Source organism: Myripristis murdjan, chromosome 4, assembly GCF_902150065.1.
Source record: "Myripristis murdjan chromosome 4, fMyrMur1.1, whole genome shotgun sequence".
NCBI lineage: Eukaryota > Metazoa > Chordata > Actinopteri > Holocentriformes > Holocentridae > Myripristis > Myripristis murdjan.
This window is the reverse complement of record NC_043983.1, coordinates 22,985,628-23,012,617: the sequence shown is the minus strand read 5'-3', so window position 1 is coordinate 23,012,617 and position 26,990 is coordinate 22,985,628. Positions and strand designations below refer to the sequence as shown.

The 26,990-nt window shown below is 42.8% G+C and overlaps 1 protein-coding gene across 1 annotated transcript in view; it reads right to left on the bottom strand.

The window, feature by feature from the left end:
• The window catches only part of hmcn1 (hemicentin 1), a 101,282-nt gene that overhangs the window by 12,971 nt on the left and 61,321 nt on the right, over positions 1 to 26,990 (bottom strand). Inside the window, exons 33-83 of the mRNA XM_030049437.1 lie at positions 26,195 to 26,303; positions 25,942 to 26,111; positions 25,557 to 25,711; positions 25,260 to 25,383; positions 24,953 to 25,054; positions 24,317 to 24,493; positions 23,195 to 23,346; positions 22,253 to 22,376; positions 19,500 to 19,675; positions 19,095 to 19,191; positions 18,339 to 18,467; positions 18,051 to 18,206; positions 17,633 to 17,914; positions 16,695 to 16,862; positions 15,599 to 15,712; positions 15,348 to 15,434; positions 15,036 to 15,227; positions 14,472 to 14,645; positions 14,272 to 14,385; positions 13,855 to 14,000; positions 13,512 to 13,662; positions 12,965 to 13,150; positions 12,695 to 12,808; positions 12,401 to 12,588; positions 11,833 to 11,929; positions 11,173 to 11,334; positions 10,907 to 11,020; positions 10,337 to 10,539; positions 10,048 to 10,129; positions 9,757 to 9,888; positions 9,403 to 9,552; positions 8,966 to 9,125; positions 8,345 to 8,469; positions 8,022 to 8,205; positions 7,187 to 7,284; positions 6,740 to 7,018; positions 6,400 to 6,596; positions 6,045 to 6,126; positions 5,695 to 5,831; positions 5,356 to 5,497; positions 5,070 to 5,214; positions 4,625 to 4,752; positions 4,345 to 4,501; positions 3,983 to 4,104; positions 3,352 to 3,516; positions 2,948 to 3,055; positions 2,235 to 2,372; positions 1,987 to 2,121; positions 1,543 to 1,812; positions 432 to 622; positions 7 to 220 (exon numbers count right to left, since the gene is read on the bottom strand). Coding sequence (XP_029905297.1) covers positions 7 to 220; positions 432 to 622; positions 1,543 to 1,812; positions 1,987 to 2,121; positions 2,235 to 2,372; positions 2,948 to 3,055; positions 3,352 to 3,516; positions 3,983 to 4,104; positions 4,345 to 4,501; positions 4,625 to 4,752; positions 5,070 to 5,214; positions 5,356 to 5,497; positions 5,695 to 5,831; positions 6,045 to 6,126; positions 6,400 to 6,596; positions 6,740 to 7,018; positions 7,187 to 7,284; positions 8,022 to 8,205; positions 8,345 to 8,469; positions 8,966 to 9,125; positions 9,403 to 9,552; positions 9,757 to 9,888; positions 10,048 to 10,129; positions 10,337 to 10,539; positions 10,907 to 11,020; positions 11,173 to 11,334; positions 11,833 to 11,929; positions 12,401 to 12,588; positions 12,695 to 12,808; positions 12,965 to 13,150; positions 13,512 to 13,662; positions 13,855 to 14,000; positions 14,272 to 14,385; positions 14,472 to 14,645; positions 15,036 to 15,227; positions 15,348 to 15,434; positions 15,599 to 15,712; positions 16,695 to 16,862; positions 17,633 to 17,914; positions 18,051 to 18,206; positions 18,339 to 18,467; positions 19,095 to 19,191; positions 19,500 to 19,675; positions 22,253 to 22,376; positions 23,195 to 23,346; positions 24,317 to 24,493; positions 24,953 to 25,054; positions 25,260 to 25,383; positions 25,557 to 25,711; positions 25,942 to 26,111; positions 26,195 to 26,303 — 7,704 coding nt within the window. The remainder of the gene's footprint in view (positions 1 to 6; positions 221 to 431; positions 623 to 1,542; positions 1,813 to 1,986; positions 2,122 to 2,234; positions 2,373 to 2,947; positions 3,056 to 3,351; positions 3,517 to 3,982; positions 4,105 to 4,344; positions 4,502 to 4,624; positions 4,753 to 5,069; positions 5,215 to 5,355; positions 5,498 to 5,694; positions 5,832 to 6,044; positions 6,127 to 6,399; positions 6,597 to 6,739; positions 7,019 to 7,186; positions 7,285 to 8,021; positions 8,206 to 8,344; positions 8,470 to 8,965; positions 9,126 to 9,402; positions 9,553 to 9,756; positions 9,889 to 10,047; positions 10,130 to 10,336; positions 10,540 to 10,906; positions 11,021 to 11,172; positions 11,335 to 11,832; positions 11,930 to 12,400; positions 12,589 to 12,694; positions 12,809 to 12,964; positions 13,151 to 13,511; positions 13,663 to 13,854; positions 14,001 to 14,271; positions 14,386 to 14,471; positions 14,646 to 15,035; positions 15,228 to 15,347; positions 15,435 to 15,598; positions 15,713 to 16,694; positions 16,863 to 17,632; positions 17,915 to 18,050; positions 18,207 to 18,338; positions 18,468 to 19,094; positions 19,192 to 19,499; positions 19,676 to 22,252; positions 22,377 to 23,194; positions 23,347 to 24,316; positions 24,494 to 24,952; positions 25,055 to 25,259; positions 25,384 to 25,556; positions 25,712 to 25,941; positions 26,112 to 26,194; positions 26,304 to 26,990) is intronic.

Sequence of the window (26,990 nt, the reverse complement as noted above, 5' to 3'; positions counted from 1 at the left end):
AAATACCTGGGATGATGTTGTTGTTGAAGGCCCAGGTGATTTTGGGCAGAGGGATGCCAGTGACACCACAGGCCAGGAGGAGGCGCTCTCCCTTGTTGAGGGCCACATCCCCCAGCAGCTCAGTGAAGGCAGGGTGGGTGTGAACAGAGAGGGTCACGGTCCGACTGTCCTGCCCCACTGCATTAGTGGCCACACAGGTGTAGCTACCTGCATCATCAGGCTGTTAGGGAGAAAGGGAAGCTTTGAGACAAACAAACCTATCACACAATATGGAAATGATCACAGAACATCAGATTGATAAATCTAATTGGATGTAAGTGATCTTATACATAACCATCTGTCACATGAATGTTATGAGTCATTATCACTTGCCAGCAACATGATCACACCAAAAATAATTTGGCTGCCTTTCCTTGATTTATTCCCCTCACCTGGGCGATGTCTATGATCAGCTCCCCAGACGGCAGGATGGTGTACTCCCCTGTGCTTTCACTGATTGTGTTACCCTCCTTCTCCCAGGACAGGCTGGGCTGTGGGACCCCCTCTGCCACACACACCAACTGGGCCTGGCTGTTCTCCACCACTGCCACTTCCAGCTCTCCACCACGGATGGAGGGTGGGACTGGGGGTGAAGGCAGGTCACAAGAGAAAGGGAAAACCAAGGATGATGATGTCAGTCAGTACAACAATAAAGAAGACTGGCAGCTTCTACTGGCCTCAGGCAGATTTCATGGGAAAATCTGCTGGATGTCTTTACCACACAGCTTTACAGCACAGATATTAACAGGGTGCTGTTGTTCAAGCAGACCAAAAGACAGAGACCAAAAGATTTCAGAGTTTCTGGCGATGTCAGATAGTGGATCAAGTGAAGCACTGCACTTTGATAAATAATTTCCAATGAAAAAAGCTCATGCACAACTATGAAGGGACAGGTGGATTGGAAAAATGGCTCAGTATCTGGGGAAACAGACGGCTCCCACACACTGTCGCCTCTTAAAAAATATTTTTTTTTATTAAAACAAATGACGCTTTGGTCCTCAGACCTTCATCAGGTTGAAAATCCTGTTGAAAGTTTAAGGACCAAAGTAAGACAACAGTGTGCAGGAGCCCCTCTATGTTTGGTAGCATGAAAGAGAAAACAAACACATACAAAGTGGAAGTGGAAGTTGGGACTTGTAGCAATATCCCCTTTGCAACAGGAAGTAGAGGGTTTTATGGGAAATATAATTTTAATTGTGAGAAACACTGGCACTAACAACACCACATTTCACGATGGAGGCTACCAATAACCTCAGCCTTGATCTCCTTTGTTTACATTAATTAGATGGAATCACAATAAATCTGACAATGGTATATTAATGTTTGAAAATGATACATGTTGCACCATCAATAATAATGCTTTTTGCTAAATAGTTATAATATCAAATTAACTGAAAACTGCTGACACGCAACATAAAATAATATTTTTAATGACAATAATAATAATAACACAACAACAGTAACAGCTGTAACAATTAAACTGTGGAGTTTAGCGTAACTTACTTTGTACAGTGAGGCTCATCTCCACACTGGCAGTGCCGGCTGCGTTGGCGGCAGTGCAGGTGTAGCGTCCTGTATCGCTGGGCTGGACGAAGGCTATCTGCAGAGATCCTGAACTCAGCACCCGCTGGCGCACCGACTCACTCAGCGGCTGCCCGTCTTTATGCCAGGTGACGGAGGGGGACGGGGAGCCCTCAGTTTGGCACTGGAGTGTCACAGAGGAGTCCAGAGGTGCCCAGTAACTCTGAGTCTCTGAACTGATCACTGGAGGAACTACAGGACACAATGAAAGTTAACAATGTTCAATCATACACTTTATATTTAACAAAATACCATGACAATGATAAGTAAGACTGTCAGCTCTGCAAGAGACTTGTGTGAGGTGAAATAAATTTGATGAAAAATTCAATGTCATTCAGATCGTCATTCTGTGAGTATGTGGCCTACCCTGCACTCTGAGTTTCGTCTTGCCCAGCGCAGTGCCAGCTGGGTTTTGAGCCACACACATGTAAGTTCCCGAGTCAGAGACAGAGGCTTTGGAGATCTGCAGGCTTCCGTTAGGCAGCACCGTGAAACCTCCACCTAGCACAAAACCAGAGAAATACCGTTTTGATTGATTACTTCTGATCACACACACACACACACACACACACACACACACACACACACAGAAGCAGCAGCAACAGCAGGAGCACCTGTAGTGGGGATATTGATGCCCTCCTTCTGCCAGGTGATGGTAGGTCGGGGTGAGCCTGTGGCCCTGCAGGGCAGAGTGATGGGATTATTCAGGATCACATCTAAGGTGGTCGGGTGGGCCTGGATCACTGGGATCTCTGAGGAGAGGGACAAGAAAAGATTGTTTTAGAAAGAGCAAAAAGGTGTCAAATAACACAGAGGGCCAGCTGTGGCACAATTCAGTGTGGCACAGATCTGGTTAAGAAGGTTTGTCTACTGAGGGCATTAAAGGAGTCAGTTTTTTTTTTTTTTTTTTTTGGTTTCTTATTACATATGTTTTTTCATCATCTGTTATTTTGATAGTGAAGTACCATTGAAATGTATTTCCAATTTGACAAGCCTCTGAAGCCAACACACTATTTTAAGATATTATCCTCAAAGTCAAGTGATATTGGATTCTCCTTGGGACTCACTCAATCCCATTAAACACTTTCAGGGTGGAAGTATAACATAAATAATGACTATTACAAGACGACTGTGAAAGGTGTCCTTTTACTGTACATTGCAAATTAAAATTAATTGCTTCCCTCCAGCATATCAGAATTCACAGCCACGATATAAATGGCATTAAAATCGTGTACTTGGCAGTCTGCTTGGTCTGTCATTTGCAATTCTAGGAAGCCCCAAAGAGCAGCTTGTGTCTGTTTTCGCATTCATGTCAGGATTTTCTTACCCTGCACCGTGAGCTGTACATGGCGGTGGGCGGAGCCTGCAGCATTCTTGGCCACACAGGAATATCGTCCAGCGTGACTCAGCTCGGCTGACATGATTTCTAGTGGACCTGAATGCAGATCAGTAGATACTTAATCAACATGTGACATATGTATATAAATAAATAATCTGACACTTAATAGCCTCTTAACTACACTTGCACATGAAAATGACTCAGAGCAGCAACTGGCCTCAAATATGACGGTGCTCAGTAAAAATACAACTTTTCAAATGCTAAATAAAAGCATGTGGCTTAACTTGTTTTGCCAGTGATGTAACTATTCTTGAGGTGGCTCAAATGTCTGGAAAGTTACAGCACTTCTTGTGTACTTCTTAATACATATTTTGTATGGGTCTTGTTCTGACCTGAGGGCAGGATGCTGTACCCTTGTCCCTCTGCGGGCAGCTTCACACCATCCTTGCTCCAGTGGAGAATAGGTTCAGGGACCCCAGACGCAGTACACCCGATGACCACTGGGGAGAGTTTGGTCACCACAAGCTCTGTGGATTCATCTGCTATTGACGGAGGGACTGTGGGAGTATATGAGAGCAGATTTAAAAATCAAATAAAAAAAAGTGCAATCTCATCAATGATAGATGTTTCTATTTAGGATTAGAGTGAAACTAAATGGATGAGTTTTCAAATGCAAAATGACAGCACCTGCCAAAAAGACAGATGGAGGGAGCGAGGAATGAGACAAAGGATATTGCTTAATCTTGAGCGTCAAAGAGAAGACATTATTTAAAAAAAAAAAAAAAAAATCAAGTAATACTTTGCTCTGTTATGTCTGACCTTGACTATGAATCACAACCAATTATAATGAAGTCTAAACCACTTGAAACAGAGCCCAACCTTAATTGCATTATTCCATTAGTGATGTAATATTACAGCCAATAAGTAGCCAATTAAGGAGCCTCACACCCAAAATTGATGTTCTGCAATATCAATGAACAGAATAAGAATAATCAATTTGTAAATGCATGCTGTGTTACTCACCCTGGACAGTGAGGTTAATGGATCTGGAATCTTCCCCTGCTTCATTAGAGACCACACACTCATACACTGCTGTGTCCTCCACTGTTGGTGCTATGACTACCAGGGAGCCTGATGATAACAACCTGGTAAAAACAAGAATGGTTACAAGAGATTATCCCTTGAAATAAGAATAACGATACATTTTTGGGATTACTTGGACAGACCTTGTGTAAATGAGTGCTCAAACAACATGGAGATTAATTTGGTCTATATAACATATAAATCATAACATTAAAACCGCATTTTCTCTGTTTGACTAAGCCTTTATCTCTGTAATCAAGAGCTACAGGTAGGAAGCAGAGAGGGAGAAAACCTGGATCAACCTGTACATATTCTGGTTCTGGTCAGTATTGAGGGCTCGGCCATTTTTCGTCCATGCGATGGTGGGTTTGGGGATGCCGGTGGCTTCACAAGACAGCGTGGTCTGAACATTCACTGTCACAGTGACGTTGGTGCGACTGCCAGCAATGGAAGGAGGCACTGAAAGAAAATAACCAGCGACCATAAAGTGACTGGGTGTGTATTTGTTTATGAAGGAGAGAGTTTGTATGCATGTCTTCATGTTTGGATGGCTGCATGGTATTAGTTATGCACTGCTCTCACCATATACTTGCAGGTCCACTCTCTTGCGTTGTGTCCCGGCCTGATTGGTTGCCATACACAGGTAGCGGCCTGTATCTGTCACCTGGGCAGAGTGGATGTGTAAGGACCCATCCTCTGCAAATGTGTACCTGCACAAGTATTCATATAAGTTGAGAGAGATCCTGCAATAACATGGCAACTGAGAAGTAAATAGCAACAATATGTCACATTAATATGACATGCTACACTTCAAAAGTAGCGTGATTATTTAGCCTTGAACTACTGAAACCATGTTCAGTATATTGGCTGGCACATCATGATGCAAGAGTTCCCTGACATTACTTACTTTTTTACATAATGTGTCATTAACTGAGGTATTGGCAGTTTCTGTACATTGGTAAGAACAGACACTGCTTCTGTGAAATGGACAATAATGACATCATCACTGTGTGACCTGTGGCTTTACCTGGGGTTGTTTCCTGCCAATATGACGCCATGTTTCCTCCAGGTTACGCGAGGTGCTGGTACTCCACTGACCACACACTCCAGCACCACTGGCTTGTCGATGTGCACTGACACTGTCTGGGGACCCTCTTCGATGGTCGGGGCCACTGAGGGGACAGGCAGAGATTGTGACAGATGTCATTCATGTACTTTTTTTTCTCTGTTGGTGACACATTTAACTCGATAAGAGGGGATACTTCTCTACATGTGGACTGGATGGCAGCTGTAGATACATCATGTAATCATACCATTGACAGCCAGATTAAACTGCCTTGTGGTCTTGCCGGCGATGTTGCTGGCCACACAGGTGTACTGCGCTCCATCACTCAGTTCGGCCATGTTGATCTGCAGGTAGCGGCCGCTGGACAGAATACGCACTCGAGCAGAGGCCTACACCAGGATGAAACGTCCTTTATTATCGTTCTTTACGTTACTTTTTTGCAAATGTTTCCACAAAGCACATTACACTGCTGTAAGACAAGCTATAAGATGCACTGCGAACAGGCACATTCAGCAATTTACTTGTCTCACAATCATGTTATAAAGTCAAATAATCAGTCATGTTGCTTGTATTTGAGAGATCTGACCTGTAGTGGCTGGCCGTCCTTGAGCCAGGTGAGGGTTGGAGGAGGGACAGCATCGGATTTGCACTCCAGCGTCACCTGCCTGCTCCGGAGCACCGACACGTCCTGGGGTGTGCTCTCCCCAGCAATGTTAGGGGGAACTGATAGAGTAATACCAGATGGAGAACATTTTAAAGAGCCTGTTTTTAGGAATTGACCAAACAGGCATGATAAAGTAAATATAATTTAAGAAAAAAATTATTTTTTCCTTAATTGTGTAATTTAAATTTCCTTGCGTGTGCATGCAATAAAACCAAATTGACAACATATTATTACATTTATGGTACTTTTTATTACACAATGACATTACCCACCATGCACTCGAACCAGGAAATCCTTGTCATCATCTCCTGCAGGGCTGTTGGCCAAACAGGTGTATCTGCCTGTGTCCTCCACCTGACAGTGAAAAATGTGTCTCAATGCTTTCTTGGTAATAAACCATATATATTAGCCCGTCTGGCATGTTTTTACTGTTAAACAACTTACAATAAAATGAAAGAAAAATTACTTTTCCATCCTGGAAAACAATCTATCTTTAATGCTGACATTATGCTGCATCAGTGGGTGTGAATAAAATCTCAACCAATAAAATCTAAGTAGCTGATGTCCTATTTTGAATCCTACAAAACATCATGAGGTCTTTAATACACCACACTTTAATACACATACCTGAGCAGAGGCCACACGGAGCACTTCCCCTCCCCGCAGGATGCGCAAACTGTCCGTCTGGGGGAGCGGCCGTCCATCCTTCAGCCACGTCAGAGAGGGAGCAGGGATCCCTGTCGCCTCGCACTGCAGCTCCAGGACGTGATTCACCACCACGGATACTTCTGCCGGCACTCTGGAGCCATTGATGTGCGGTGGGTCTGGCAAATAAGAGAAAAACTAAAGAATATTATTTTTTCGTCACCTAAATGAATCCAAACATTTATAGCTTTGCATATGTAAAATGTATAGTTTCTGCAACTCAGTGTTTTAGTTCAGTCTGACTTTCTGCCCTTTCACTCACCCAGCACTTTGAGGTTGAAGTGACGACTGGCCTGTCCAGCGGTGTTGTTAGCTACGCAGGTGTAGCGTCCTGTGTCATTGATCCGGGCCTGGGTGATCTGCACCGTGGTATTCAGGTTGAGGAGGCTGAGGTGGGGGTCAGGAACCAAAGCCACCCCCTCTCTGAGCCAGGACACGGTGGGCGTTGGGGTCCCATCAGCGATACAGAGCAGAGAAGCCAAGTGTCCTCGCACCACTGTCACATCCTCTGTGCTCCCTGCTCCGTCCAAACTGGGAGGGACTGAGGAGGGAGGTGATCAGGACTTTATATTTGTATCTACATTTTCATGGTTTATCTTTTTGTTTAATCATCACAACTATCACTTATTGTTGCACAGACTCTTTGGCATGATAGTTGCTTTATTTCGATTCTCATACCTCATACCTAAGGTTTGCTGTTGAGACTCACCATGCACCTGTAGGTTATAATGTCTGTTGTCCACTCCTGCCCTGTTTGATGCCACACAGGTGTACGTGCCACTATCAGACACCTGGGTGCGAGTAATTCTGAAAGGTACAAAATGATATATTACATTAGTATCCGGATGCATTTTGATCCTCACTCCTCACAATTTAAAATATTATGAGTTTTTTAAGGTGGACACTGACATTTTTTTCTACTAGAGGTTCTGCTGGTTACTGTTTCTGATATTCATTTCCTTTAAATGTGACCTTTTCATCCCGAAATAACACTAGCATTCAATATTTTCAATATTTAGTAATATCAATATTCAATATATTGTCAGGGTGGAAAAACCCCTAAAATAGTACTTAGAACACGTAGTGCTATAATTATCCACTGAAATCTGTAAGAATGAAATTACTGTTCTAGGGTTAGATGTAAAACTTTAGGATACATTAGATTTTTTTTAAAGTAAAATATTTGTTTATATAAAACATAACAGAACAATTAAATGAACAGACCAATATGACAGCCTGAACTTTGAATAAAAGACTTTAAGCAACAATTTCAAAGTAGATTGACTCTGAACATATTTTCATAATAAAAAAAATTCAAAAGGAAAATGATGAGCCTTTGTAACCTGTAAAAATAGTGTTCTGTCTCTCTTTTTTAAAATTATTTATTTATGTTTTTTCATGTTTTTTTTTACTAATTTTTATAAGCTTGAATTTTGAACTGAGAAGCTTGCATTCAATTTAGCTGTGCATGTGCAATGACAATAAAGATATTCTATTCTATTCTATTCTACTCTTTCATCTTCAAACCCTGTCCACTGACCTACCGGAGCACCTGTCCAGCAGAGAGGAGGCGTACGTGGGACGAGACTGGCAGGGGCAGGCCGTTTTTCAGCCAGTTGAGTTGGGGCGGAGGAGAGCCTGTGGCAACACACTCGATGTTGACAGAGCTGTCCAGCACGGTGGCAAACTCCTCAGCCTGCTCACTGTTGCCCTCTATCACAGGAGGCACTGGAAACGAAGAGCACACACAGTGATGTAAAATCATATTCCACCCGTCATCATCACGGAGATAAACTGAGACAAATTCTCTGAACTGCTTATTGTATGTAACATGGATGTATTTTGAAAATGACTACATCAAACCCACCATACACATTCAGATTGAATATCCTGTCCTCCTCCCCTGCAGTGTTGGTGGCTACACAGGTGTACTTGCCACCGTCTGAGGTCTGAGCTCCAGATACAGTGAGTGTGCTGCCGTCTGGACTAATCCTAACAGAAAAAAAATCAGTTATCAATCAGTGATCATTACATTGGAGCAAAAATAAAACAAGTTCAAAAAAACAAATTCAAGTGAGGTTAAAATCAAATTAGGCCAAAAAATCAAAAGCGTAACCCCGTTAAGTTGGTCACTGTTCAAAGTTACGAGCAAGTAAGATCTGAACTGCTTGGTGTGGTCAGCCACTCAATATGTCAACAAATTGGAAACTCTTTGTTTCCATGCTTTAATTCTGATTATATAAATAGTATTACAAGGATATTCTGCAAGTTTTGTTGGTCTACAGGAGTATTTTCAGTATTTTCAGTATTGCAAGTATATATTGATCAGGAAAATTTGCCAGCATACTGAGGAGACATTGATGCTATGCCTAGTCATGACTCACACAACATTCCTGTGGCTCAGGGAGACTTGCCTCCTGTGCACGGTGCATCTTGATCGACATAATGTAACATTCCTGGTTTGTGCATTTAAAAAAGTTTACTGTACCTGATGTCCTTGTTCACGGCCGTACTGATGACTTCCCCATCCTTCAACCACTGGATGGTCGGGGGCGGCGTTCCCAGGGCCCGGCACACCAGCTGGATGCTGTCATTCAGCAGGACGCCGACGTCACTGGGCATGTCTGAGCCGGAGATACTTGGAGGGACTTGGAGAGAAGTACTTGTGTTAGTTATAATGAAACTTTGAATTTGAAATGAATCTTTAAAAAATGTAATGTTGCGATGCAAACGTGGGTGAATTGGTACTATGTGTATTTACTTTTGTGGTCAGTTATAAGCTTCATATTGTGCTGTGTATTGACAAGACTCCATCCTCCATGGAGGGAAATTGGACAATTCATTTAAAAAAAAAAAAAAAAAAGTAGTTTCTAAGGTGGTTCTTTATTTTTCATAGTGGGTTGAGGGTTCAAATTCTGGAAGTACCTTGTATGGTGAGGTGGTAGCTCTTGCGTGCCTTGCCCTCCACGTTGGAGGCCACACAGGTGTAAGTGCCACTGTCTGAAAGCTGCGAACGAGCGATCTGCAGCTTACTGCCTCCTGACAGGATGTGCATCTCCAGAGACTCTGAGTTCTCTAAAGAGAGTGAAACACTTGGTGAACCTTGCTGTAGAAATGTGCCGTAAAAACGAATAAGGTAATAGTAACAGTAACAGTAAATAAGTAAATAAGGAATCTGGACATTAACAGATATCAGTGCACTTGCTGTGTATTTTCATGTTTTGCTTGGTTACTAAAACCCTCTGCTGACAGCGTAGCTCATTCATCATGTGGACATACCGATGGGGCGTCCATTCTTTAGCCAGGTGAGGCTTGGAGGGGGGATACCGGTGGCATCACAGGCAAACGTGACCGGGTTGCTGATGGTTTCCACCACTCTCTCCTCTGATGGGCCGTCAATACTTGGAGGTACTGAGGAGAGAGGGGCAGTGAGACACAGAATGAGAGAGAGAAAAAGCAGCAGGTGAGAGAGAGTTTCTCATGAATGTAAAAATACTCCAATTCAGTGCACACCAACGTAACATCATCAAATTAATATCAAATTAATGAATTTCTGGAATGTGATCATACCATAAATATTGAGATGGAAGTTCTTGTCCACCTGACCAGCAACATTAGTAGCCTTACACACATATTGTCCAGTGTCAGACACCTGAGGAACACAAAGCACAAAGCTTTTTCCTTTGGGATACTATATTTTCTGTGTTAATGTAGAAAATGGACGCCAAAGTGTGACGAAGTTTACATTTCAAACATTGCAGCAATGACGGCATACCACTGAAGACATTCCCAAAATCAGAAAAACACAAATTTCATAGATTAGCACTACTGGACAGCGGGACATCAATCCATCTCTCACCTCCGACCCTTTGATCTCAAGCATCTGCCCCTCTGCCAGGATGCGTAGATTGACCGACTCTGTCACCGCCCTGCCGTTCTTATACCAGGTGATGGTGGGAGGGGGCACAGCATTGGACTCACACTCCAGAGTCACCGAGTTGCCGACACGCACACTCACCACCACAGGGGAGTCCCCACTGCTGTCCCGGATACTGGGAGGAACTGGGAGGAGAGAGGAGAACAGCAGGGAATAGAGGAACGAGAAACAGGAGAGGAGGCAAGAAGAGGAACAGGCGAGTAGAGGACATCAGGATATATGGAATGGACATTTCAAACTGACACTGTCATTTATGGTGAAACACACTGAATGGATCTAAAATTTTAGCATAAAGTACTGAAACGAATACTTGGCTTGAACCATGCCTTACAAACACAAAGTTAATTGAATAATCCCAGAAAAAATGGCTCTTACATTGAACAACCACTGAATAAACAACTTTGTGAATCACGAATCAAAGTGAATCTGTACTAAGCCAAAGGTTCACATCCCTTTTATATTATCAGGGTTGCACTGTGGACTGGAACTGACCGAAGACGGTGAGGTAGATGATTTTGCGAGCCTCTCCTGCTGGGTTCATGGCCACACAGCTGTACTTTCCTCCATCAGACACTTTTGCCCTCAGAATCTGCAGTGTACGACCACCTGAAGGCACAAATGGACACACTTTAGGATCTACTGCAAGTACCTGTCTTTGCATGTTTTTAATTTTCTAGGTTAATTTTATGGCATGCTAAAAGTGAGATACTAATCCCAGAACTCTTCCAAATACAAGCCTACAGGTGTGGACTGTGTACCTGGCATGATGAGTGCATTGGTGTTAGCCTGAACAGAGCCCCTGTCATTGAGCCAGCTCAGGGTGGGAGGGGGGAAACCAGTGGCTTCACACGTCAGGGAGACAAAGTTGTTTACCACCACAGTCACATTCTCAGGGTTCAGCCCGACAATGGAGGGGGGAACTGGACAGACGGAGAAAAACAACAGCTGGTTAATGTATGTATACACAGTAGTATATTGGTGATTTCATCTAAGATCATGATGAAACACATGAACTTGCACATTTTTACTTGTGGCACACTTTGATAACTTGGCAGACAAGCTGTGATGATTCAAACTTCAAAAACGAGGAACGTTTAGATTCAACGTGCAAACTGTGGAATAAGCACATAATTTATTATCGTCTTGGACCAAGTATGCTGACTCAACCCTTAAATTACATGATCATTTCTCACATTTACCAGTTTAGCCTACACAGTCCTCACTTAAATTGTCCCTCAGCAGTTTTGATTATTGTAGCTTTATAAGACTTACTGAATCACTTACTAAACAAGAGCAAGTAAGTATCTATATTGTTAATATTTTGCTCTGCACGCATACATTCCTTTCATAAATAGAACGCTGGAAAGCATTTTAGTCAAAACTACAAATTGCTTCTTAACATTCAAACTGTTACTCACCATGAACATTGAGGTTAAAGGATTTCTCTGCACTGCCAGCCACATTGTCAGCCACACACACGTAGCGTCCTGTGTCTGACACCTGGGCGGTCAACACCTGAAAGACAAGGAGGAAGGAAAAAACAAGTTAGATTGTCAATCCACACTGACACAGTCTTCATCTCCACAATAACAGCTGCACTATGGAGTCAATATAACAGCCTAGGAAATAAGAGGAAATGTTCAAGGATTAATCTCTAAACTCAAAAATTAGAAATATAGGACATAAATGTATTTGATATTAACATTTTAGTATATGCAAATATGTAGAATTTGGGCAATGAGTTAATGTCCTTTAAGGTTTCTTTTTCCCCCAAGACAGATTTGTCTGATGAACCAAAAATTACAAGATTAATGTTGCACTTTACATTAATGTTGTGCTCCTTGTTAAACATTTTTTAACACTGGTGTAAATAAACGTCATTATTATTATTCTTGATGTTACAGACAACTTTTAATTACAGCAGATTTGATTTGGAGTTGGTTGCACAAAACGTTGAGAATTTGAAAACGATTTCCTGGTGGTCACCTGTAGTGTCCGTCCATTGGACAGGATTCTGTAGGGGCCATCAGAGCTGATTGGCTGGTTGTCCTTCAGCCAGGTGATCTTGGGGGCGGGGTTTCCATCCACGTGACATTCCAGTTGGGAAGTTTTATTGACCAGGACCGTGACCTCATCAGGCAGGTCGCTGTCTGTTCCCCGGATTGAGGGCGGCACTGAGGGAGGACAGAAACACAGAAACAAAGATGGACAGTGCTTTTTAAAAATGTTTTGTTCCCTACTTCTATTGAAATAACTGATACTTATAAATGTTTTACTTACATAATACTCTGACATCATACTGAATGGAGTCTTCTCCTGCTTCGTTGACTGCCACACACGTGTACCTGCCAGAGTCCTCAGCCTGAGCCCTGGGAATCTGTAACACTCGCCCACCTGGTAATGCAAACAAGGAAAGGCTAGTTTCAATCCTTCATTTCTCTCTCTCTCTCTCTCTCTCTCTCTCTCTCTCTCTCTCTCTCTCTTTCTCTCTCTCTCTCTCTCTCTCTCTCTCTCTCTCTCTTTCTCTCTCTCTCCCTCTCTCTCCCTCACCTGGCAGGATGAGGACTTTGTCATTCGAGGCCAGTGGTCTTCCGTCTTTGTACCAGGTGAGCGTTGGAGGCGGCACAGCATTGGTCTCACAGTACAGAGAAATTGGGTTGTTGAGAATCACATCCCTGACGTCGCCTGGGGTAGATGTGCGATCACCCACTCCGGGTCTGCTGAAACTGGGTGGAACTGAATGGGGAAGAGAGAAATAATATTTGTGACTTTTTAACCTTTCTGGAGCATTTATTTCAGAGTGCGGTTCGTTACAGGAAGGGGTTGTGTCACGGGTTGTGCTTTCTTTTAAAAGAGGTTTCATTTAAGAGCATTTAAATAATTGGCAATATATTAATAATAAAGTACAATCTTTACACATCAGCTTCAGCAGCTACTAAAAAAGACTTCAACAAGTAGTTTCACTATCACAGTAAAACACAATATGTCATAAAAAATGTCATAATGTTATAAATGTCATAAAAGCACAAGAATAATCTCTGAGCCCATGACAAGCGCTAACAGTCCCAGTTAACATATTATCATCAGACCAGTTCACCTTGTATATTTACATCAAAGTCCTTCTCATCCTCCCCAGCTATGTTAGTGGCTACGCAGGTGTAGCGGCCGGTGTCCGAGACCTGAGCGTGTTTGATCTGAACAATTCGACCGTTGGCTGTGATGGACACGTGGTCATTTGCCCGCAGAATCTACAGAGAGGAGGGGAGAGAGGAGAGAATGACCGAGAGTTTCTTGCATGGGTCAATCTGAATCAGGTACACTATTATTTACTGCTAAATGGCTTTACAGTCTCTGTAAGAATGAAAAGCATTTATGATGGTAGCGTTTCCATCCTGATAACATCAGACAGACCTAGGGTAGAAATCTGGCTGAGTTTGTACCTGTCCATCCTTGTACCACTGCAGCGCTGGCGTTGGGATGGCCTCGGCCTCACACTCCAGGGTCAGTGTGTTGTTGACCTTGATCTTGACCTCTTTGGGGGCAAGTCCCTCCCCTGGGATATCGTTCTTATTGATCTGAGGGGGAACTGGGAATGACAAATACAGCTTAAATCACAGTTACACATTTAGGTATATTTTTTTTCGTAATCACGTAGGTTTTTGCATACAGTACAAATACGTTATTTTCGCCTATTCCAAAATGGCGTATTTGTGCAAACAGTCTTGGAGTTGCATAAATTGGGTTTGACTGGGAAGCTGAGACTCTCGTGGATTCAATGAGCCCAATTTTATTAATGTGTTATGATGCTTGCTCCACTGCACAGGCAAGAAAACAGTGAACAAAGTTATTCTGCTCACCATAAACTTTGACCTCATAGTTCTTCAGTGTCTCTCCGGCCTCATTAGTGGCCACGCAGGTGTACCTCCCAGCATCCTCCTCTTTAGCATTGAGAATCTGCAGGGTTCGCCCCCCTGTAAGAAAATGGGTGATGTATGAGAGATGAACTGATGATTTATTCTTTTCCTTCCACGTAAAGTATTTTCATGTGATTCCCAACCTGGAAGGACTCGGACGTTGCGGCTGGACTCAAACGGCGTGCCGTCTTTGAGCCAGGTGATGAGGGCGGGAGGGTAGGACTGGACTTCACACAGCAGAGAGGTGGGGCTGCTCAGGGTTACCGTCACCTCCTCTGCAGACCCCTCAGGACCCGACCCGGCAATGGTAGGAGAAACTGGTACAAAAAGGATAGCACATCCACAGCCTTAGTTACTGGTACTTTAAATACTTTGAAACACATTTTAATACAAAATTTAAAAACCAAAATATGACTGATTTAAACAAAGTATTCCTTTCTAGTTCAATAAAGTACTACAGGTAAGTACTACTAGATATTTGGTCCTGTTCAGAGATGGTTCCTTTAGGTCAGATAGCAAAACTGTACTGTAATGATTTTTTTCTTTTTCAAAGTCCAGAATAGGTAGAGTTTGCTCTTTTGGGAATATCCAATTTGTGATATTGTGTCAAACAAGATAAATTAAACCTAGAAAGTTACTGTTATCCATTTTAAATGGTATTATTGTCAAGGTATGAATGATACAAAGGATTAGAGCTATGTTTGTACCCAGGACATTGAGGTTGAAGTGCCTGCTGCGGTCCCCTGCACTGTTGGATGCCAGGCAGCTGTACCGGCCTGTGTCCGCCACCTGGGCGCCAGAGATCTGCAGGAAACGGCCATGAGACAAAACCTGGTGGCGTCTGTCTGGTACCAGCAGCTGCCCATCCTTCAGCCACTTAATCTCTGGCACGGGGTTACCTGGGCAGTCATTAAGTGAAGTTAATGCAGAGACAATGTATAGATGTTATAGTTGATGCCTTCCATTAGTGCTTAGAAATGCAGTGATGTTTTCAGAGAACTGTGAAGCATGTCTCTTACCTGTGGCCTCACAGGTCAGGGTAACGTTGTGTTTCTCCTTGACTTTAGTATCCAGCACAGTTCCCTCATCCACGATGCTCGGTGGAACTGTAGGCAGATTGAAAATCAACAATTGGTCATGACTGTCACCCCAATATAGGAAATACTTTAAACTATACAGTCTGAATACAGTAAAGCAATCAAACAACATGCGTTAGAGTAGATACTAGTAATTATCTATCAATATGTTTTATGTATTAGTAAGTTAATACCAAGAATGTCGAGGTCAAAGTTCTTCCTCTCCTCCCCGGCGCTGTTGGACACAATGCAGGTATATCGCCCAGCATCCTCTACGGCAGCATGCATCAGACGCAGACTCCGCCCCCCTAGGGATCAAACAGGAAAATATTGGTTCGAATAAATTCTCGAAAGTCTTTATCTTTGAGCTCAGATGACATATCTGCATAATTCTGTCCCACCACCCATCAAAAAAAAAAAAAAAAAGCCAAAGATGTGTAAACAGCATTTCTCCACTCCAGCCTGTTGAAGATAAATCACCCGTCCACGCAATCTGGATAATTTCACAGAAGGTATTTGGACACTTAGGCTCACAGCTGTTTAAATATCCAGGGCCAGGGCTATGAGATCCAAAGTCATTTATTTCTCTTTTTAAAAACAGCTGATTCATCTGAAAATCACCTGAGAAAACAGTTAACACCTTAACTGAAATACAACACAATCTGAAACTGGACAATCAGAGAGCCACACTGGATTTGGACTCAATATAAGCCTACCTCTTTCAACATACTGTCAATATAATCTGCCAAACGCTATCTTGATCGGAGTTGTGGGTGGCCTGTGGTTAACTTTTTTTGGAAAATTATTACAGTTATACCCAAATAATTTCAATAAACTGCTGATGAGTGAAGAACCACATGGACTAGCTCTGGCCAGCTTGGTATTTTAAGATCTGCACAAGAGTTCAGGGGTTGGTATGAAGCAGTTAGGGACTCTGTTTAATTTGGAAGTGCCAATTATATATTGTTAAATGATTTTTAAAAACTGTTTTTCTTTCCCAGAGGTTTTGTCCTCCAGCACACATTCTTGTCTTTTCAGCTGTTATGTTTGGCCCCGGTTGGAATGATCATATTACATCTTATTACTGGTGATTTATTAGAAGTGCTTGACATTTGAACTATAGCTGGGAAGCAGAAGGCCCCATGCTTCTTATCTTAGACTTTGGACGAATAGACTTTTTTTCAAAGTAGGAATAAGGAAATTTAAATACTATATACCTTAATTCAAACCATCAGAAGAATAACTCTGAAATCATAACATCAGAGAAAAATGACTCCAGTGGGAGCTCACCTGAGAGGATGCGAACTGAGCTTGTGGCTTTGACTGGCTGGCCGTCCTTGAGCCAGGTGATGGCAGGAAGTGGTATGCCCGAAGCCTCACAGGTTAGAGCCACAGGGTTTTTCACAACCACACTCACATTCTCTGGCACCTGCACCTGACCGATGATACTGGGTGGGACTGGACAGAGGAGCGGGTCAGGGGACGAGGGAAATAAAGTGGACAGAATCAGGGGACAAGAGCAGAAATAAAGATATGAAGGTCAGAGATTGCTGAAAGCAAGAGCACAGGAAGGTGAACATTTTCGAGTTGGTTTATGTGAAGGATGTGCGATATTGGATTTTTTGCCAATATCCGATATGCCAAATTTTTTTATTTTTACTGATAAATGCACTTATTTTTTTCCACTTAATTGCAGAGAACATCAAGTCTCTCCTGTAGAGAACATGTAACATATTATTATGCCTACTTTTATCTGATGGCCCACTGGTGCAGATGCAGGCATAAAATACAATGCTTTTTAAAATGCACACATAAGCAAAATAAGAAAATTACTTCAACTTACGTTATGTAAAAAATACCATATTTATTTTTAAACAACATTTTCTTTCAAACAACATTTTCAGAATCATTCTACTCAAACGGGCTGGGAGTTAGTATGCAGATTTGTTTGGTGTGTTATTTTAGGTCCAGGAAATGCACACATATTGCTTAGTGCTTAATTTATTACTTTTGACAGTTTGAGCACTCTAGGGCTTTACTAGGCTATTCACTTTATGTATATTGGATATTGGCTTTTGTGTGTTGTTGCTACCACCTTTGTAAATTTAGGGGAGGTGGCATAATTGTTTTTCACCTGGAGTAGCAGAATTGCATTCAGTGATTCTGTCACCTAACACAATGCATACAACAGCAAAGAGTTATTTAATAAAACAGGTGATGATTCCTACCATGTACACTGACATCATGCTTGCTGTCAGCTTGTCCTGCCACATTAACAGCAATACAGGTGTAGCGCCCCGTGTCTGACACCTTGGCGTCTTTAATCTGCAGCAGCCTCCCCTCGTTCAGAACCTTGGCCCCGTGCTGGCCTGTGATAGGTCGTCCATCTTTCAGCCATGTGACCGCCGGACGTGGCACACCATCCGCAGCGCACTGCAGGGTGATATCCCCGCCTTTTGTCACAGTGACATCATCGGCTCCGCCCTCGCTGCGTCTAATGGAAGGGCGGACTGAAGTGAGAAAAGTGGGTGAGTGGGTGGACACGCTCCCCCAGAAGAAGCTAAACACTTGCACTTACAATCATCCGTCATACATTTAGAATTTTAACAAATACAATGGAATGTTGGTGCTGCATTGCTGACGTACCATAGACCTGCAGGTTGTACTCCTTGGAGGTGCTGCCAGCTGCACTGGATGCTATGCAGGTATAAGAAGCTGCGTCTGTCCTCTCAGCACTCGAAATCTGCAGCTGGCGACCTCCTGACAAAATTTTGAGTCGCTGGTCTGACTTGAGCTCCACACCTAGAGAAAAAAGCACACATCAACAATGCAAACAGATGGTTAAGCTGGGTAAATGTACATGCATCCATAATTAAGATTACTCACACACAAACTGCATTATGCCTACACTGATAACATATCCATCTCACACACACTCACCATCCTTCCTCCAGGTGAGGCTGGGAGGTGGTATGCCGCTGGACTCGCACACCAGAGTTATCAGACTTCCCTCAATCACTGTCAGTGGAGACACTTCCTCTGAGCCGCGGATACTGGGAGAAACTGTAATAGTGACAGGACACCAAAGGGAGGCGCTCACACCTTACTCAAGTCATGCCACTGCATTTTAGTTGGTGCAAAACAAGTCCAGCAATTGCTCCTTTTCCCATTCATTTTGGATGGGCTGGTCCAACAACAACACTGTGTCACTACTGCTACTAAAACTACAAAATAGAAATCAAATGCAATTCAGCTCAGTTCCTCAGGAAACAAGCAACAAAGTTTAGGTTTAGTTTTGTTCATTATAAAACACCAAAATAAGAAGAGAATAATAATAAGAGCAGAATGGATGTGGAATTAAATCATTATCTGCTATGACAAAAAAATAAGACTGGACACTGATGGACTGACTATTAAGACAATTTTGACTTGGCCGTAGATCCAGGAGAGCCTCTAACATCAGGATGCAAACATCAGGTAACTATGGAAACAGGCCCTGCTTCCCATGCGGCGTGTTATCGATAGTTCATCCAGCTTTGTCGGTGTCAGTATACTTGCAGATGAAACTTTTTTTTTTTTCTTTGAGAATCAGCTTCAGCTTAACACTCCAGCTTGGCAAACACACACCCTTAGTGTGAGAACAGAAAGATGCACACAAACAACTGCAGTCAGAAATATGTTTCAACTCACCCCAGACATTGAGGTTATAGTTCTTCTCTGTCTTGCCAGCAACATTGGTAGCTTCACAGGTGTACCTGCCTGAGTCCTGCACCTGGGCACTGTCAATCTGGTGAACACATTGAGATACTGCATTGATACAGTAGCATAATATCTCTACATCCAATTAAAAGGATAGACATGAAAGAAAGAGGGACATAGTGAGGGGTAAAGAGGCTGGTTGCAATGCCCTGAGGTGATTCGCAGGCATGTGATATGGGATATTTTTTAAGTAATGGTTGTGGTTAGCAGATGAGAGCTCTAAAACAAATTTCATCAGGATAGAGTGATGATAATTCAAGTTGGGCACTAACAGCTGTCGCCTCTTGTTGAGGATTACCTCAACAAGAGTTGCATGATTGATAACTCTGGCTCTACCTTGAGCAGGCTCCCATCCTCTGAGACAGTCAGGCCAGGCTTCCTGAAGAGTGGGCGGCCATCTTTGTGCCAGGACAGGGTTGGTGGAGGGATTGCATCGCTCCTGCAGTGCAGCTCCACTGGACGTCCCAGCATAACTGTGGTATTCACCTCTTCGCCCATGATGTTCGGGGGCACTGCAGCACATTTGGATGCAAGACACTGAAAACCTCTGTGTGACAACATCTCCATTTACACAAAGCAAAACAGATACAAGAGGGAGTGTTGTGCGGGGTGCAGGCCCAGAAGACCCACATCAGATGTTGGGACATTTTGTTCAAGGTTGCAGGCAGCCACACTTGAATGTTTATTCAATGCCGTTCAAGCACATAACACCCTTATTAAATCACAATTTTTCGACAGTTGGGTTAGCATTTGGTAAATTTCTTTATAGCTGACCTCTTTGATGTCACAGTCAAGCAGCATTAATGGAAATCTTTTAAAGGGCATTTCAAATCAAATTAAGAATTTATATAATGGACTGTGATGGTAGCTGGCCAGGAATGCAAAACGCAGGCTGGTGGGTGGTCTTGGTACGGTGGCTTGTGGGCGCAGGCGGGTTTGACAGAAAATGATGTGGGTGCGTCACAGAAAGCAGCGGGAGTGAGCGAATGACGTCTTAAAAATCAGGCTGCAAAGACCTCTAACATGTGGCTACATGAGGCAGTGTGTGATATACTATACTGAGACTGCTGCTATACTATACTAATGGACACATTCCTCTGAGGTGGCCAGTGTGAATGTATTAATAAGGTCTTTAACAGGGACCGATCCTGAAAGTCAGCCTGCTGAGCCGTTCTAGATGCTGTAAACTGTTCATATTACCTCATAAGGCCCTAATTGCTTCCTGAGATACACAGGCTCTGTATAGTTGCGCATCTGGTGCTCTTTAAGTACTAATTCTATCTTGGACTATGACAGCACTATTAGATCAATTCAACATTTGTTTGTGGTATTAACAATCCGCGTTGTTTCGGTTCCAAGCAGCCCAGGAAACATGATCTCCATGGAAATTGCTAACATGGACTCAAATGCATAATGACAATATTTTCTGACAAAGGGGAAAAGAAATGACCAGGAAAAAAAATAATTTGATTTGTGGTTTATTTCTCCTTTAACTATGCGAGCATCAATTGAAGGGTGTTGCTCACACCAGTGAAGGAGATTTTCCCACGGTTTGGATGAGTGACGGACACAATTTTTATTTGGCACTGGACACTGCTGGGACCAAGGCTCATCTCAGAGCCTTGGACAGACAAACAATGGGATACAATGAGTGACAGATTCAGTGTGACAGCTCAGGAAATGTCTAGAGGCCTCCACCCTTTGCATTACAGTGTCTGGTTCTGAACAGCAAACTCGCCTCCTTAAAAATAAGAGATGATGTGATCCCACTTTAATTTGATGTCAGTCAAATACCTGTTTCTATTTCAAACTAATTTGTCTTCCCTGACTAAACTTGTGCTCATTGTTTTGTTTTGTTTTTTTCACAAGGCAGTAACAACTTTTTGTCAAGTCTGGCCTGGTCTAGAAAATGACTGCAGGCCAATTTCCTCTGACTTATGTTTATTGGACAGACAGAGCACAAGTCGCAGGGGAAGGATAGAAACAGACCCTCAGCTCACTATTTGGCCAGAAACAGGAAGCTGAAGACGAATGGTAGCAATTACCACAACAAATCTGTCTTTATTTCTCTGGACAAGATCTTTTTGATCTTTCCAAAGAAACACACTGTATGTGGATGTTTGTATTCTGCATACACATGTTAAGACAGACACACAGGGACAAACACAGTCCTCCTGACGTTCCCTTTACTTCAAACTCTCCTGTTACCTCTCTCCAAAGTAAATGTAGAAAACTGACTGAGATTAGCTTTGATTGGACTTGTGTAACAACTGATTTGCTGTCAAGTTCAGCTCGATGTGGAAAACCGACAAGGTTTACTGAAACGCTAAACTCAGTCAACTTCCTCTCCACACATATGGTTTGGACAAACTCTCTTTCATCAGTCATTGCAGTGTTTAAGTACACGTTACACACTGGATTTGATGTGTTGTTGATAGACTTTCCACAGTCGGCCATAATCATTATTTGTGAGGAAAGTAGAGGAGAAAAGGAAAGCAATATGATTAAAGGCATGAACAGGAAGATTGTGCAGGTATTAAAAATAAATTCCACTTCTGGTGAAAACCTGGGGAAAAAATCAACTAAATATCTTATATCCTATAAAACTTGAATTATGTAAATGATTTGTCCATGGGTTCTTTACTATTTCAAATATTTCTTGACAGACATTTTAGATCTTAAGATTTCCAAAACTGACCTGTCCAATGAAACCAATACTTACAAATTCAAGCTCATTTCAAGAGATACAAATACTCAAAGTGACTTTTCATGCCAAGTGTGACTTCATTTTGATGTCATACAGAATCACTCAACACCTGGGTTAAGATCCAGGGGGTTATGGGGTTATGGCTTATGGGAAGCAGAGTACAGAAAGAGAAATTAAGTTATTAGGAATGATTTTATGACAAAAAAATGCTGACTATCTGATTTTACCAAATCCTTGCAACAAAAACCACAACAGTGTGCACCACAAAGACAAAACTGCACTGGCAACAGAGATTAGGAGCCTGAAAGGTGATTAGCAAAAGAAACAAATAAGTTAAATCATGGTGGATAAGCCTGGATAGAATTCAGAGTTATTTACTCACCATACACCCGCAGGTCGTACTCTCTCTGTTGCTCCCCTCCGGCGTTGACCGCCACACAGGTATACCTGCCTGTGTCGCTGACCTGTGCACTGCCCAGAGACAGCACCCTGCCAGCAGACAGCACCTGAGAGACGAGCAGACAGATCAGAGACCAGATATAGCTCCCACAAATATATATACAGACACTTCCATTTTTCTATCACCTATATACAATTTGTAGGATTAGGCACGATAACGGATCAAATTTAGAGCCAATACAAATCTGACATGGCGAACAGACTAAATCATCATTTTACACAATGACAATCAAATGGCTTCCACTGGGACTAACATCATCACACATGAATACAATTTTGGGCTCACTGAGTCTTTGAGAGTTTCAGCTTTCCAGTCAAACCCAATTTATGCAACTTCAAGACTTCAAGACTGAAAATAACACATTTGTACTGCATGCAAACGGCAGGCAGTTTGGGTTTTGCCCAAAACTGCATGGGATTAGCATAAAGTGGGCATGTCTGTAAAGGGGAGACTTGTGGGTGCCCATAGAACCCATTTTCATTCAGATATCTGAAGGTGAGAGGTCATGGGACCCCTCTGAAAATGGCTATGTCACTTTCTACTTGCCAAAATTTTGGAGCTTTAAGAGCATTTTTTAGCCCCCTTGCTCATGACCTAGCATAATGTACTGATATATCTGTCTAGTTTCATATGATAGTTCATATGATGGTTCATATGAAGGTCGTCTAGTTTCATGTTAGTATCTTAACTCTAGCTCTACAGAGGAAGCTCTGAAAGACAGTGTGTCGGCCAAGGATACCAGCGACACTGTTTAAGAGGTTTTATACACGCTAACATAACATGGCACAAAAATAGAACAGTTAAATTATTCAAACACTGATTCATTTATTAGTTGAACTAATATAGTGCTGGATTGATTGGCACCTGAATGCCGTTGGATACACTGGCGACGGGGCTGCCGTCTTTGAGCCACGTGAGGCTCGGCTGGGGGACTCCGGTGGCCTGACAGTCCAGCCTGGCAGCCTCATTCACCACCACCGTCACCATGCCGCCGCGGCTGGAGATCACAGGAGGAACTGCAGGGCACAAGACAGATAGAGACAGAAAGACAGTCAACTATTTATTCACTCTTTCACAAGAACATAAAATCACAACTCTACATACCCCCAAATGTGTAAGGCTTTTTATTTCTAATGTGATTGAAAAAAAAAAAAAACAACCTGTGGGGGATGTAACATTTTCAATGTAAATGACATTTATGTGCCAGTAATGACATTTTTTTAAAGAATCCTGTTGTGGCATTTCAGCTGGGATGCCTGGTTGCCAGTAACATTTAATTTTGGCAGTACATTTGCTGCTTAAGATAATGAAACCAAATATTTAGTCATAATCCACAACAAACAAACATATTAGGAATTTTGTATATAATGTTTATTTAATTTCAGCTTCAGAATAATCATCAGCCATTGTGTTTGAATATCATTTGTCCGAGTGTTGGCTCATATAATCACACAAGCTTTATACCAGATGAACCCTGGTGCACAGATGCACACATACACACACACAAACACATACACGTAGCCTTCTCCAATGGAATCACTCTCTACAGGCACTGTGACTCACAATTACACTTTGTGGATGAAGCTATTCCAACTGTTGAACTTCTTCTACATACAGATCATTAAAGCTTAATGCAGAATGATTCATATGTAACACGCTCTCTGTGTGCTGTTGTTCAAGAAAGCCAGGTCTAGTGGGAGGGCATCTTACTTACTAAATTACTTACTTACTTACTAACTACATGCATCTGGCTGAGCACTGACCCACATCTTACCAACACATTTAACCTCTGACTTTACACATTTTGTGCATAAACTTAGCAAACAAGAAGCTCTTCAGTCACAACTGTATGGAGCCATCACAGTGATGTTGGAATTAAGAAGAAAACACTGGATATGTCAAGAATCAATGTTAAAGAAATTAAAGAAATTAAGATTACCAAATAAAATTTCTATTTGAAGTACACAATGACAAAAGGACGCTCACCGTACACCTGCAGACTATGGGATATCTCAGCAGTTCCAGCCAGGTTGACTGCCACACATCGGTATATCCCAGCATCGGACAACTGGGCGCGCTCTATCTCCAGCACCTGGCCACGCTTCAGCATGGTCACCCCCGCCGCGCTCGTCAGAGGACGGCCATCTTTGTACCATGTGATGGCTGAGAATGAAGCAGAAGCTCATGTGTGTCATCTGTGTACTCTGTGTTATCAAGTGTCACATTACAATATTGATATAATATTAATGTATCGTCAAGCCCTGTTTTTATCACCTTTTTGTTTCACTGCAGTTACCTCATGCCAACTGTTGCAGGGGGTATTGAAATAAACCCTAAATGATTCTCAGTCATTTTCCATCAAAACAGAGCTGAACCATCTGCTCTGAAAATATAAAAATGTCTCAGAGACAGATGGGAAAGAGCTAAATTACACTGGAATCTGCCTAGCCACAGTAAACTGAAACTGTAGACATCCAACTTGGTGCAAGCAGGGAGAAGCAGGAAGATGAACCCCCATAAGGCTATGGGGGTTCATCTGAGGTCATTTTGGAAGTCAGAGCTGATTTCTACTCAGAACCTGTGAGTGAACAGTTGCAAGAGGAAGTTCAGGAGGTGTTTTACCAGGTAAGGGGCTGCCTGAGGCCTTGCACTCCAGCTGGGTGGAAAAGCCAGACAGGATGGTCTGGTTGAGCATCTCTCCAGAGTAGGGGATAGTAGGAGGCTCTGAAGGACAAGCACAAATTTCATGAACTGATATGCTGACATCTTCACCTATTCCCATGATCAAATACAGATAATGCAACAATGCTGGGAGAGAGAGATTGAAAATGAAAGACAGGAAGGAAGGCGGTGGAACAGAGGCAGTGAAGAGATTAATATGCAGGTGAAGAGGAATGGAGACAGAGTGTTGTGTGTGTCTGTCCGTTACCATGGACACTGAGGCGAATATGCTGCTGGGCTTCTCCCGCTGCATTGGTGGCCAGGCAGGTGTATCTCCCAGAATCCTCTAGTCTGGCCTCTGTGACCTGCAGCGTTCTCCCCGCCGACTCCAGCTGTGAGACACACACACACACACACACACACACACACACAGTTAGAGTCCAGTCCAAACCACTGTGATTTATTGTTTATTTATCATATTACATAAATTAAAGCTGCACTGAGATTAGGATTAACTACTTAAAATGAAGAGTGTCAAACAATGTCGAAAAGTCGATCCACAAACCTTGAGGTGCTCCTGTGCTGTGTCAACAGGGCGGCCATCTTTGAGCCAGGTGATGCTGGGAGCAGGGATGCCGCTGGGGATGCACTGCAGGCTGATGGACTTGTGGAGGACCACGGAGCGTTCAGCAGGTCCAGTGGCACGGATGGATGGAGGGACTGGAGAGGAGAAGAGTTGAGGGTTATTATCTTTGGAGAAAACTTCCACTTTAAAACAAACAAAAAAGTCACTCAAAGAGCAGAGATTGGTATTTACCAAAAGCGGGACCTCTCCTGAAGCGTGCATTTAGAGCAAAATTACATTTATTACGATCTTAATATATGCAAAAGCAGCAAGGATTGTTTATTTACAGAGTAGACAACATCACATTCTTTTTTTTTCTTTTTACCATGGACGATCACATTGAAGTCCCTCTCGTGATCTCCTGCCTCATTTGTGGCCACACACTGAAAACGAGCCGTGTCAGAGACCTGAGCACGAGACACGACCAGCCGACGCCCGCTGGCCACCACCCGCACGCCTTCACCCTGCCTGACGGGCTTCCCATCCTTAAACCACCTGGAGAGGGACATTTCAGCACAGTTAGTGAGTGTGTGCTTGTGTGTGTGTTTGTGTGTACGAAAGAGAGGCGATGGTCTTACGTGATGGCAGGTGCAGGCGTTCCGGTGGCGTGACACTCCAGCTCCAGAGGGCTGTTGATTACCACCGTGCTGTCTGTCACCTCATCTCCTCCATCAATAAAAGGTGGAACTAAGAGTCAAATAAAGAAAACATTGGTCACCATTTTGAAGTGATGCTTACAGTAACAGTAGAAAGGCCACGCCACAGTGACCTGAGAACTGTTTTGGAGAAAGAAATGTCCCACATGACCTCCTTTCTGTTGACAGTTCACACGTGATTTCACTTGCTGACCCTCTCTTAGACTAGAAAATCTACTGGACTTCGTATTGTTGAAGCCATTATACTAGATGTAATTTCTTTTATTTCTATGATTATTTCATTAAACAATACTTACATAATACATACAACTTTATCTCAACTGAGTGAAAGTTTCCAGACTTGATTTGGAAATTTGTTGCCAAGACATTTGACAGGGATACAGACTTAAGAATATTGTGCATGGAAGGTAATTTCTCCTCTCATTCAAGCATCCAGTGCCAAATTGGACATGATTGATATATATGAGCCTCTCAGTTTTGCTTTCCTATGCAGGAAGGCGTGGGAAGATCAGCATAACATAAGGGAAGTCACTATAAAATCTTTTGGCCTGGTCCTCTTGTTGTATTTTTTCATAATCAAGTTATTATGTAATCACATTCCTCGCTCTACATGTGAGTGAATCAGTGAGCTGTGCAGCGACAGCCACAGAGAAATGGCAGGTGTCCTGTTCCCATGAGGAATGCACATGTGGTAAAGATAGCCAACAGCAACAGGATC